This window comes from Parasteatoda tepidariorum, chromosome 2 (genome assembly GCF_982258835.1).
Source record: "Parasteatoda tepidariorum strain Cologne lab strain chromosome 2, Ptep-v5.0, whole genome shotgun sequence".
NCBI lineage: Eukaryota > Metazoa > Arthropoda > Arachnida > Araneae > Theridiidae > Parasteatoda > Parasteatoda tepidariorum.
In genome coordinates, this window is record NC_141756.1 from 105,963,362 (window position 1) to 105,975,584 (window position 12,223).

Genomic DNA, 12,223 nt, shown 5'->3' on the forward strand with positions numbered 1-12,223 from the left:
CAAAAATCTTGAAAATGTCGAGTAAAATCATTAATGACCCATTACGAAAAATTAATGTCTTTATAAATTTAAATCATTGATATTTTCAAAACTTGAAATTCTAAATAAATAATATGCAACATAATTTAAATGAATAATTATGTATAAGTTTACTTATATCTTTAATCACATTTACTATTCTACCAAAAAATATTGATAAATGGGAGAGATGCCAATTATAAATTCTAGTTCTAATATTTTTAAATAAAATATACAAGAATTTTTATGCATAAAGGTGAGCGATGATTTCTTGAAACTTCTGAATCGCAGTTAGCGAAAAATCCGGAAATCCGGATTTTTTCTGGAGCACAATTATCTCTGTATTCATAAAAGTGATTCTAATTTCAAAAGAGTTTTCTTTTTTTTTTTAAATAAAAAAATTATAACATCAATGCATGTTTTAGAAATTTTAAATATTAAATTCCATTCATAATACTTTCAGCTAGTTACATATATAGCTTTCGTCAATTTCTTCCCTTTCAGTAAGAAGAACCCTACTTCTTTCGAGACAGGTTTTTCCACAGAAAAAAAAACTTGATAGTTCTACCTATGAGTTTAAAAAGTAGAAGCAACTTACAGGCTTAGGAGCTTGTGACTGTGACTGAGAAAGTGGTGGTCGACCAGGCCTTTTCTTTTCTGGTCGACTCGGTAAAGGAGCCTCTGACTTCCTTTTCAAGGAAGTAGATGAGTTTACAGGAGATGCGTCTACAATAGCGCCCTTAGACGATTCTTTTGTCTTAGAAACTGGAGTAGATGACACCACTTCTCTCTGTTTTTCTTCCCTAAAATAATAAAAACATTTTTACAAGGACTTCTTACTAAAAAACTAGATGTTGCTTTTAAGAGAAAAAAAAGCCATAAGAAATATTATCCAAAGGAGGAAAATTTCTGAAAAATTTCAAGTAAAAAACTGAACACAATGAAGTTACATATAAAGTATGTATCTATAATAAAAAAACAGGCTGAACACAAATGTGCAGGAAAAAAAAATTTCTGCAACTTTTCCAGACAGATATTATTAAATTTGCCTTATTTCTTATCTGGAGGTATAAATTTTATTATTAATTTTTTAGTTATGCCTTATTCTTATACATAAAATACTTGTCACTATACTTATACTTGCTCATTACTTATATTTGCCATTAAAGTTGAAAGTAACCAGTTTCGAAAAAAAATTACAAAGCTGATTTTTTAAGAAGAAATAGCATTAGACTTTAATGCACAGGTCGATGTACTGTTTGGTGTCACAGGGGATAGAGCACTAGCCTCCCAATGAGGTTAACAAGGTTCGAATCCTAGCAATGGCTGGTCGATTTAAATTCTGCACTTGGTTGCACCGACCACAGTGGTAGATGGATCATGGGTTAGAGTCCCCTTGCCATCAGACTAAACATGGGAGGTTTCTGTGGTTTTCCTCTCCATATAATGCAAATGCGGGTTAGTTCCATAAAAAAGACCTCCTTGAAGGCAAATTTCTCACAGTACTTGATCCAGGAGTTCCCTCGTCTTCTGGATTGGGTTCAAAATAACAAGGCTACCGAGTTGAACATTAGTAGTCGTAAACCAAAAAAATTGGGTCGGCTGTTCAACAACAGTTATGAAAATAAAAATAATAAAAATTTTGAAAAAATACCCACTAGACCTAGCTGCAACTTTTTTCGAAATTTGGACAGTTTTTATATAAGAAAACAATTTTATTCTGAAAATGGTGTAAACTTGTTCTACCAGGAATTCATTGGCCCACCAGTATTTTACCCCACTAGCCTGAACAACCTGCATGGCAAATGGGTAGAGAAAATATGGTTGTACACTTTAATGAATGAAATAGTTCCTTATATCTGTCAACTAATTTTGTCTTATTTATTCTGCAAATTTAAAACTTGACAACCTAATGAATGAGTAAAAAATCAAACTTACGTTTGGTCAAGCACAACTGTAGAATCTGGTTTTGGAGACAACTCTTCCTAAAAAGAGAAAACTTCTTTAACAGCTGCAAAAACACTTCCTTAGAAAATGATACACAAAATTGTAAGATTTAAATTGTTCAACTACACAAAAAAACAAGTGTGTGCAATAATAATGTACCACGTAAACAGAATTTTAATAAGTTTTGGGGGGAAAACAGTTTTTTTTAATAAAGAACAAGATGAGAGAAAATGTTTTAGGTATTCATGAGCAATATTTATTAAACACATTGATATATCAGGGTGCTTAGTCAGATTTTTCAACAAAAAATAAGCAAATTTTAAGTACTTTTTAAGAACTCAAAAAATATTTTTAATCACTTTCCAAAAAAAATCATAATTAGAATCTGTGCAGTAATAAAAATTAGCTTCTTCCTATTTTTTAAAGTTCATGATTTATAAACATAAAATCAATAAAATTCAAAAACATTTTCTAAAACTTTACATAATCATGATAAAATAACTTGTTTCTGATAAATATTGCAGAGAAAATTGTGAAAGTCACGCATTTTTTGTAATTCACTCAAAAAATTCGTATTCCATCAGTGATATCATTAAAAAACAAAAACTTTTTATAAACAGTTTTATCGTTTAAAAAAACCCAAAAAGAAACAGACGCAAATCGAAACAATCATTACTTTTCCACATCATCGAGTGAATTCAACTTGACCCTGAACTCAGAACAAAAGTACCCGTACCCCCTACGTCAAAAAAGTGTTAGAAGTAAAATAAAATAAACAATAATAAAATTAAAATTAATTAAAAAGAAAAACATTTCATAAGGATCTGATATTCTTCATCCGAATTGGAGCACTCGGGCTTCGGTTTCAAGTGTGTGTGCATGCGCAAGTCATAACGTGGGTACGACATGAAGTCCGCATGAATGATTACGTAGCAAACACCCCATTTTTCGTGAAATGCATGGGATCCACCAGATATCACTGAAGGAAGAAAAAAAAATTATTCGGGAAAAAAAGCACTTTTTAATAACGCCAGCTGAAAAATGCACCTTTAAAAGCTTTTGAAAACGAAATCCCCAAAAAAGCACCTTTATGTACTTTTTACTAACGCTACACGCCCTGTTTTAATCGATAGAAATTTAAGCACTTTTTACAAATCCCAAACAAAAAGAGCACCTTTAAGGGCTTTTAAAATCGTAAATCAAAAATGAGCACCTTTAAGCACTTTTTAAAAATGCTACCCTGTATATTTATGAATAAGATTAATGACAGAGAACAACAATGGATTAAATTTTATTACACAGAATGCTTAAAACTGAAAGTTATCCCCATTTAAAACTGAACACAGCTTTTATTAAATTAATATCAATTATTTTCCAAAATATTTTCAGACTCTTCATTCAATTTGGTGCACATAGTACCTTCAAATAAGAATTAAAAAAGAAATTATTAAAAAGTATCATAAAGTACTGGCACCTTTTGCCTCCGGTCTTGGCATCAAATAGGTACTCATAGGAACTGATTTCTAACATACAATATACTTGGCAATTTTGAAGTTTAAGTTTATAAATTATTTTATAAATTTATTTACCTAATTCTACTATATATAATCATATACAATCAAATCTCACTAAGATATCCCTTAATATGAAAAAGAAACTTTGCAAATGATTTTCCTACTTTAAACTAGGGCAAAAAAGTTAATTCTATTTAGAAAAAGTAAATTTAAAAAAACACTATCTTTTAATTGAATATTTTTTGAAAGAATAATTTGTTTAGGGGTGAGTTACGTTGTTAATTCATATGGCATTATCCTAAAAAGGCATTATATTTTCTTTACAACCAAAAAAAAAAATTTTTTTTTTTTTTAAAAATTGCCAAAAAATTAAATATTTTTATTTACAAAAAACAAGCTTTCCCCTTGCAACCAGAAATCCAACGTTAGTGTTAGACTTTGAGATACTAAGCTTAAAAATTAAAAAAAATTCTAAAGATGTAATAGAAGGGTTTTCTCTAAAACATTTGATTTGGAAAAAAAAATTCAGGATGACAGATCCAATAAACGAAAAATTCAAAAGTTTTAAACCATGTTAAATATCTTACTTTTGACGTCGGAAGCTGGTTCGTGCTCGACACGACGCTAGATGTATTTGGCACACAATTTGCAACACTAGATATAACAGAAGTTTTAATAGATGTGGCACTTGAGGTCACAGTAGTATTTGTCACAGTTGTTGTAGATGCAATAGATGTGAAAGCTGGTGATGAAGTTGCTGATGCAAATGAATTAACGAGAGGTAAACCATTTTCTGATTTGTGCACAACATTTTGACTAGACGACTGACTGTTAGATTCATCTCGTTTTTCAATAATGATCTTACTCTTACTCTCCGATGATGAGCTGAAAGTAGGTGGAGCACGACTGTTGAAGGGTTGAGGAACTTCACTAAATATAAATAAATTGAAATTAGTATATCACATAAGAACTAAATAAGCATTTATGAAAAGAATTAAGAGAACATCAGGATGTCAGGAAAATTACAATACAATACAGAGAACCTCTTATCCCGAAATCAGAATACCGGAAAAACGGAACGAAATTCGATATATTTTCCCGCCATTTTTTTTAAATATTTTTTTTCCTTAAAAGATTTCAGAATTCTTTTTTTTTTTTTAAAGATGCTTACCATCATTTTAGAAATAATCATTAGTTCCTTACACTGTCAAAAGGAGAAAGAGTTTTTTAAAATTATTCTAAATATATATATATATATATATTTTAGCTGAGTTTGACAATAAAAAAACGGCTTTTTGTAACGATTCAGAAAACCGGTAAAATCAGTTATCTGGAATAGCGATGGTCCCAATCGTTCCGGATAATCGGTTCTCTACTGTATTATAATTGGCGGAGTCTGAATTACACTATTTTTACTATAACCATAATATTTTTACAATAACTATTTATACTACAACTTAATCGGAGTTTATAATTAACAGTGGTCTGTTGGACCAACAATTAATTTAAGAGGATGGTATGCTATTTCAGTTTTTGATTTACAGTTTCATGTTTTGATCTATGTTACTGGCACAAAATAGGAAAATTCATAATAATTGTGATCATTACACAGAGTGCGTAGCCAAGTTTTTCAACAAAAAATAAGCACCTATTAGGTACTTTTTAAGCACTTGAAAAATATTTTTTAATCATTTTCCAAACAAAAAAAATCATTATTAGGATCTGTGCAGTAATTAAAAAAAATTATCGTTGAAAGTTCTTAATTTAAAAACATAAAATCATTAAAATTCAAAAACATTTCAAAAAAATTTTCATAATCATAATAAAGTAACTAGTTTCTGATAAATATTGTAGAGAAAATTGTAAAATTCATGCATTTTTCGTAATTTAGAATGACAATCGACATGGCAATGAAAAAATCTCTTAATAAAAGATTGAAAATTAAGCAATTATTACAAACCTCAAATAAAAAAGCACCCTTTTAAGAGCATTTAAAAAACGTAAATCAAAAATTAGCACCTTTAAGCACTTTTTAAAATTCCATGCACCCTGTTACAGTTCCTTCATATTGTAATTTTTCATTTAAATTCACTTTATAGACTTATTATTAACAGGTACATACTCAAAAAGAAGAAATTTTTTTCCCTGCCCTTTTCAGGTAAATTTAAATAAAATTCAAAAACTAAAAAAAAAAAAATTCAACAAATTTACGTTTAATAAAAATGCAAAACTCAAAAAAAGTACTTATAAATTATTCACATTTTAAAAAATCAGGTGATTTAAATTAGGCTAACACTGATTGAAAATAATAAATTGTCAGAACCGTAAACAAGTTGTAGCAGAAAAAATAGTTATCAAAACATATATAAAATCTGCGTTTAAGTGAAGCTAAATTGTAATTTATTTCTATAAGAACATTTTTGAAAATAAAAATGGAATAAACACTTAAATCCAATATATTAGCATAGAAAAAAAAACTAAGATAAAAAGATAAGTACCAATAAGATTGTAAAACTCAATTGAACCATACTAATTTAAAAAGAAAATAACTTTTAAAAAAAACACTAAACATCATATCATATATAAAAAAAATTTGACACTAAATATCAAACAATCCTAAAAAGAAACTGGCACATACATAAACAATCCACACTTATTAAGTTAAATTATATAGAATAAATAACTAAAAAATAATGCTTTTTATCAACAAGCAAAAATAAATAAATAATGAAAACGTAATATTTTTAATCCTTATACAAAATAAATAAATAAATTATCCTAAAATAGGAAACGAAACTGCAAGAAAAGGGAAAACTTATCCATAAAATAAAAGAACTTTTCAACAACTTAATCATTCTAAAAAATTCATTTAAAAAAATTAATTAATAAAAATAATATACAAATAATCTAGTTCTTAATTTTAATTCTTAAGTGGTTTATCTGCAATATATTTACCTTAAAAAACAAAATTCAAAAACACACTTTATGTTAAAAATGTATGGTCTGAAATTTTTCTAAAAAAAATTATTAATACAATTAAAATGCAGTATGTCATAACTAAAAAATTAATAATTATGCAATCAATTTTTATAATTATGCAAACAAATATATAATCCCTCTGGACAGCTGAAAGGTCAAATCAAAGCATGAATATACAAACCCGATATCTGGAGGTGGTGGGATAAAAAGTGGTGTTATTCTTCTTCGTCCATCTGCTAATCTGGTTTCTATTTGTTTATCAGTGGGACCCTTAAAAAAGATAATAAACAATTATTAAAAAAATTAAATAATGACAAACGAAAAATCTTTAAAGTAAATCATAACACAAAATAATATTAGAAAATGTATTACGTACATACACATACCCTCCAACTGCTACGGAATTTCCGTAGTTTCAGAAATCTTCTTTTCTGATGGTAGCAAAATTAATTTCTTAATATTTAAAAAAAATTAATTTTAGCGTAACTTGTCCCTATTACTTATAAAAGTGCAAGCCAAATGGCTAGATTCTTAAGTTCTGATAAAAGTTTTATGAGAGATCCATTTGCTTTAAAAATTTCTACTTTGGTTCGCTACCACTAGAAAGAATTATTTTCAAAATCCTCATAAGTTGGAGGGTATGCATACATATACTTTGATTTCGGACCTAGCAACAGTATTTAACGACACACCTGGTAAATCACTGAAGGAAGCCAAAATGAACATATAACAAGCAATATTAAAAAATTTTAAGTCAATTCCTATTTAGGTTAACAAAGAAAAGAAAAATTTTAGTTACTTTTTAATAAATAATTAAAAAATATTCTCCCATATAAAAACTATAATTAATTAAATTTAATTAGTGAATTAATATTTGAAAAAACTATATTGACATCAAGTGTCATCTACAACAGGTACAAAAAAAATGTATTTGCCGATTGAAAACTTGAACCAAGATATAGAGAGAGTGTGAACTAATAGGAATTAAAAAATCTAAATTTAAACTTACAAGAGGTTTAAACTAAGAACACAATTGCAAAGAATTTCCCCTGTTTGTTACATTACCACAGAATAACAGGGAACACTTACTAGAATAACATGGGAGGAAAAAACAGTTTTTTATTGTCTGAAAGCCATCAAAATAAAGTTAAAAAAGATACAACAATCTATGATAATAAAAAATATATATCTTGATTGGTTTTTTCGTGTAATATAAGAGTTTAAGATAGTGGATTCAAGTACCAATCCAGAGATGACAGGTTAGTACGTTGCTAACTTTTGAGTCTGATAGATGGTTTGCTATAATCTTTAACAAATCTGTGACTGTGGAGTTCTAGATACTTACCAGTGGGTTTTGCCTACTACTTCATCAAAGCTCCGTCTTGTCGGGTAACAAATTATTTTTAATAATTGTACTGGCATTTGTTTATTCACTAAACTGAGTTCTTGTGTAACTCTCTTATGTTAAGAAACCAATAAATTACAGTTGCTTATATTTTTTTTTTCTTTCATGAGTTTGTCTTATTTTAACAGTTTAATAGGCTTAACAAATTTTCGGCTAAGGGTGCGCAATCGTATCATTTGAATAAATATTTTTTTATTAACAGTGTGACGTATATTTTTTACTAATTTTATTTTTCTGCTGTTGACAAAGGTTCTGAGACAATCCATAAATTATTAGTAATTCAATTGGAATGAACACTTTCTTTTGAGTAATCTTAAAACTATTCAAGTTCTTTAACATAAAACAGTTATTGACAAATGAAATTTTTGGAAAATGTATAATTATTCCTTTTGAGATTTATCATATGTTTTTAAGATGGATTAAAGTTGATAGTCAATAAATTAAAAAAAAATTTAAAAAATGGTCCGCCCATTAATTTAGTGAATGGTGCCTATATGCAGCATTTTATTTCTTATATAAAATATAATTTTTCACAAAGCATATTACAATGAAATTAATACCACATTTAATAAAATTTCTATGCTTGGCCTAAAATGGGTTAATATGGATTACTGCAAATGTTTATTTAGAATTAAAATCTATACAGCAGATCATTGATTCTTTGAAAAACATATAAGTTAAAAATTTAGAACACAACAATACTTGCAAAAACTGCATTAATGTCTTAAAAGCACAATATATTATGCTTCAAATACAATCGCAAGAACTGACAACAATCTTAATAGCCTACTAAAAGGGATGTAACTTACTTTTATATGAGGTAATGGTCTACTACTCTGTGAGTTTGATGCTTGTAAATCTATCTTACTAATGTTATCGTTTGAATAGGACTTTGGGGAACTGCAATTCATAGAAGCTTCTTTGGAATCTTCTTCCTCTTTCTTAATTTTAATTTCTTCTTGCAACTTCAGTATTTCTGGATTTTCAATAACGCTTAAAGCTGATGATACAGCATGGTTTGTCATAGCTAAACTCTTGCCATATAAGCTCTGGTGTAAATGATTCTAAAAGAAAATATCTCACTTAATGAACATGTGATTTTAATGTACTTCAAAATCTCAGAAAAGCTAGAAAATAATAAAAGCAATAGTTTGAGCAAAACTTCAATTTCATTTAAAAATAGCTTTTAGTTTAATTAAAATCTGAATAACTAAAGTATAAATATTTCATGAAGAAGTGCAACTCAGGAAATAAAAATCTGACAATTTGCATTTTATATGGATCACTAGAATTAAATGTTAATACATTTGACTCTTTTCTAAATACTAACTCAAGAAATCAAAAGGTATCAGTAAAAATATTATTTGAAATTTTAACTAACAAGCACAATACTTTTTTTTTTTTACCTTTAAATTAAAATATGTTCACGAAGAAACATATATTGCACATCCTATTATGGTTTGATAAGAAAATTTCAAAAATTTTTCTTATGAAGACTAAGTTAATGATTGTTTAGACAGTTTGTAAACATCCCCTTTCTCTTCAACACATAACTCTCACATTGAATAACAAGCAGTAAAAGACGCCTTAAAGCAGATATAAAAACTCAGACTTAACACATCGGCTGATAAGTTTCCGGTCTGACATGCAGATGGCGCTCTAAATGCAGAATTAGTATTTTGTTTAGCAAGTCCTACCCTTCAAATAAAAGGTGTCAAAATTTTATAACGATCTGCCGATTGATTTTAAAGTTACAGTGATTTTAATCGAACACCAATTTATATTATTGAAACAATGGATAAAAAAGAATTTCGTGCTCTTATTAAACATTGTTATTTAATGGGAAAAAACACGATAGAAACTAAAGTTTAGCTGGATAAGTGTTATCCGAGTTCTTCACCAGGAAAATCGAACATTATTGACTGCTTTGCTGATTTTAAACATGGTGGTAAAAATTTTGAAAATGAGCCACGCTCTGGATGCCCTAAAGATGTGGTTAATCCAAAAAACATACAAGTCTACAAAATTGTTATAGAAAACCGCAAATTGACTTCCACATCCACCCTATTCACCAGATTTGGCTCTTAGTGACTTCTACTTGTTTGCAGACTTGAAAAAAATGCTCGCGGGTAAGAGATTCAGCACGAATGAGAAAGTGATTGCCGAAACAAACGCCTATTTTGAGGCCAAAGATTGTTCTTTTTTTAAGAAAGGTATAGAGATGTTAGAGAGGCGATGGAGTGATTGTATATCTCTTAAAGGAGACTATGTTGATGAATAAATTTGAATTTTACTAAAAAAGTTGTGTTTGCTTCATTAGACCTGGAACTTATCAGACGATGTGTTAGATTGAGTTAACTGCTTATAAATATTTTCAATAAACTCAAAATTACTAAAAATTATTTTCTACCTATAAAATCACAGAATTTAAATAAATTTTTAAAAAATATATGAACAGTGAAGGAAACATACTTTTTCTTCTTCAGTAGCTGGTTTTCCAATTTCTTCGTCACTGAGGCCAATGTAAGCAACTGTTCCATCCCAAGAGCAAACAATTAATTCTTTTCCATTTTGGCTCCTATTTTCATTTTTAAAAAAAATATTGTTTATTATTATAAAGCATTTTAGTTGTTAAATAAATGTTACTTAAATAAAAATTATCAAACTTTTTATGTTTATTGAAATATTATATACATATATATCATAATAAATAAATACAAAAAAGACAAAAAGAAAAAAACAAAGAAAATTAAGAAAAACAATAAGTTTTATTTACTGCGCATAAGCTGCAAGTAAATAGAACTCATGAAATAAGTTTAAAATGTAGAGAAAACATGGAAAAAATTACAGAACAATGAAAAATGGGAAAAAGAAAAAATATTAAAAATAATAAAAATCCAGAAAAAAAATTTATAAAAATACGGAAATAAAGATTTAATCTTTTCATCAGCTCACACTATTATATCCGCAAAAATATATCCGTATTGATATATTTTGCTTTGGCTATATTGATACAATATTAGAAAGCACTCCTTTTTCGGATATAATCGTGTGAGCTGATAAAAAGATTATACCTTTTATTTTCCGGATTTTAATTTTTTTCCCCTTTCTTTTGATTTTTAAATGTTAATGTTTCTTTTGACTGTTTTAATGCAAATGGAATAGCATTAACTTTAATAACATTCTGTTTGAGTCACTTTACTATTTAAAAGTAATACATATTCGAATTCATAAGTAAGCAATTAACCATATATTTATACATATTTATGTACCAACATATTTATGTAGGATACGTTTAAAAAGATAACTGATTTCAGGAAATTTTTTTAAATATACAATATCTAGGAATTTCTAATTAACCAAAAAAAATTTCTAAAACCAGTGAGTTTGCAACTATGTTAACTCTTACATCAAATTTTCCCTTCAGAGCCATAAACTACATAAGTTATAAAATACAATAATTTTAGATCAACCCCTTAACTTGATAATACAGACGCACACATGCATGCCCTGCATGGATAATTTATGGAGATTCCTAAATTTTAAATACACCTTACTCTGATTAACACCTTAAAAGACTTTGATTCAATTTTCAACACTTAATTATTTTCAAGTAGCATTTTTATAATAAATTGAGAGTTAAATAAAATTAAGGTTTCTTTCCTAGAAAATAAATAATAATCTAATTAAAATGTATTAAAAAAAATCAAGATAATTTGTACAGAATTCTGAGAGAAGTCACAAAATTAAAAAAAAATTCCATTTACTTTGTGAATTATAGGAAATATGAACTATATAGTTTGCTTTAAATTTCTTACATTAGAAAAAAAAATATAAGAGGATCAAATAACTTCAACCAAACTATGGAACAAAAAAGTACAAGTACAATAAAACCTCGATTATCTGAGCTTCAATTTTCAACTTTAACCAAACTATCAAATATTTCAAGGACTTATTTATTTATTTTTTTAATTCTCTATTTTTTAAAACCACTGAAAAAAAAGCCTGAACTTGATCTCCTAAACACTCAGCAACACGAAATCCATCGTCATGTGCAAACTTTTCATACAGTTGGAGTAAAAGAAATCGAAAGTTTCACTGAATATATAGAACAACAAGAAGTGACACCAGCAATCCTGTTATGGCTGAAAAAAATGGCAAAACAGTGCAGCAAAAAATGCCTAAGTAAAATACAACAAGAAACAGTTAAGGATTTTAAGCAAGAATTCCTAAATAAGAATATGAATTGGATGTAGTGCATATGTATGCATAATTTTCGTATTTTAAAATAAACATTTAAGCCTAAATAAGTTTGTTTTTAAATATAAACATTTAAACCTAAATAATTTTATATTTTAAA

The 12,223-nt window shown here is 27.7% G+C and overlaps 1 protein-coding gene across 1 annotated transcript in view; it reads right to left on the reverse strand.

The window, feature by feature from the left end:
• Hira (histone cell cycle regulator-like protein) overlaps positions 1-12,223 on the reverse strand; it is a 58,155-nt gene that overhangs the window by 16,125 nt on the left and 29,807 nt on the right. The window contains exons 13-18 of the mRNA XM_043051599.3: positions 10,336-10,441; positions 8,673-8,927; positions 6,640-6,728; positions 4,067-4,409; positions 1,957-2,003; positions 617-821 (exon numbers count right to left, since the gene is read on the reverse strand). Coding sequence (XP_042907533.2) covers positions 617-821; positions 1,957-2,003; positions 4,067-4,409; positions 6,640-6,728; positions 8,673-8,927; positions 10,336-10,441 — 1,045 coding nt within the window. The remainder of the gene's footprint in view (positions 1-616; positions 822-1,956; positions 2,004-4,066; positions 4,410-6,639; positions 6,729-8,672; positions 8,928-10,335; positions 10,442-12,223) is intronic.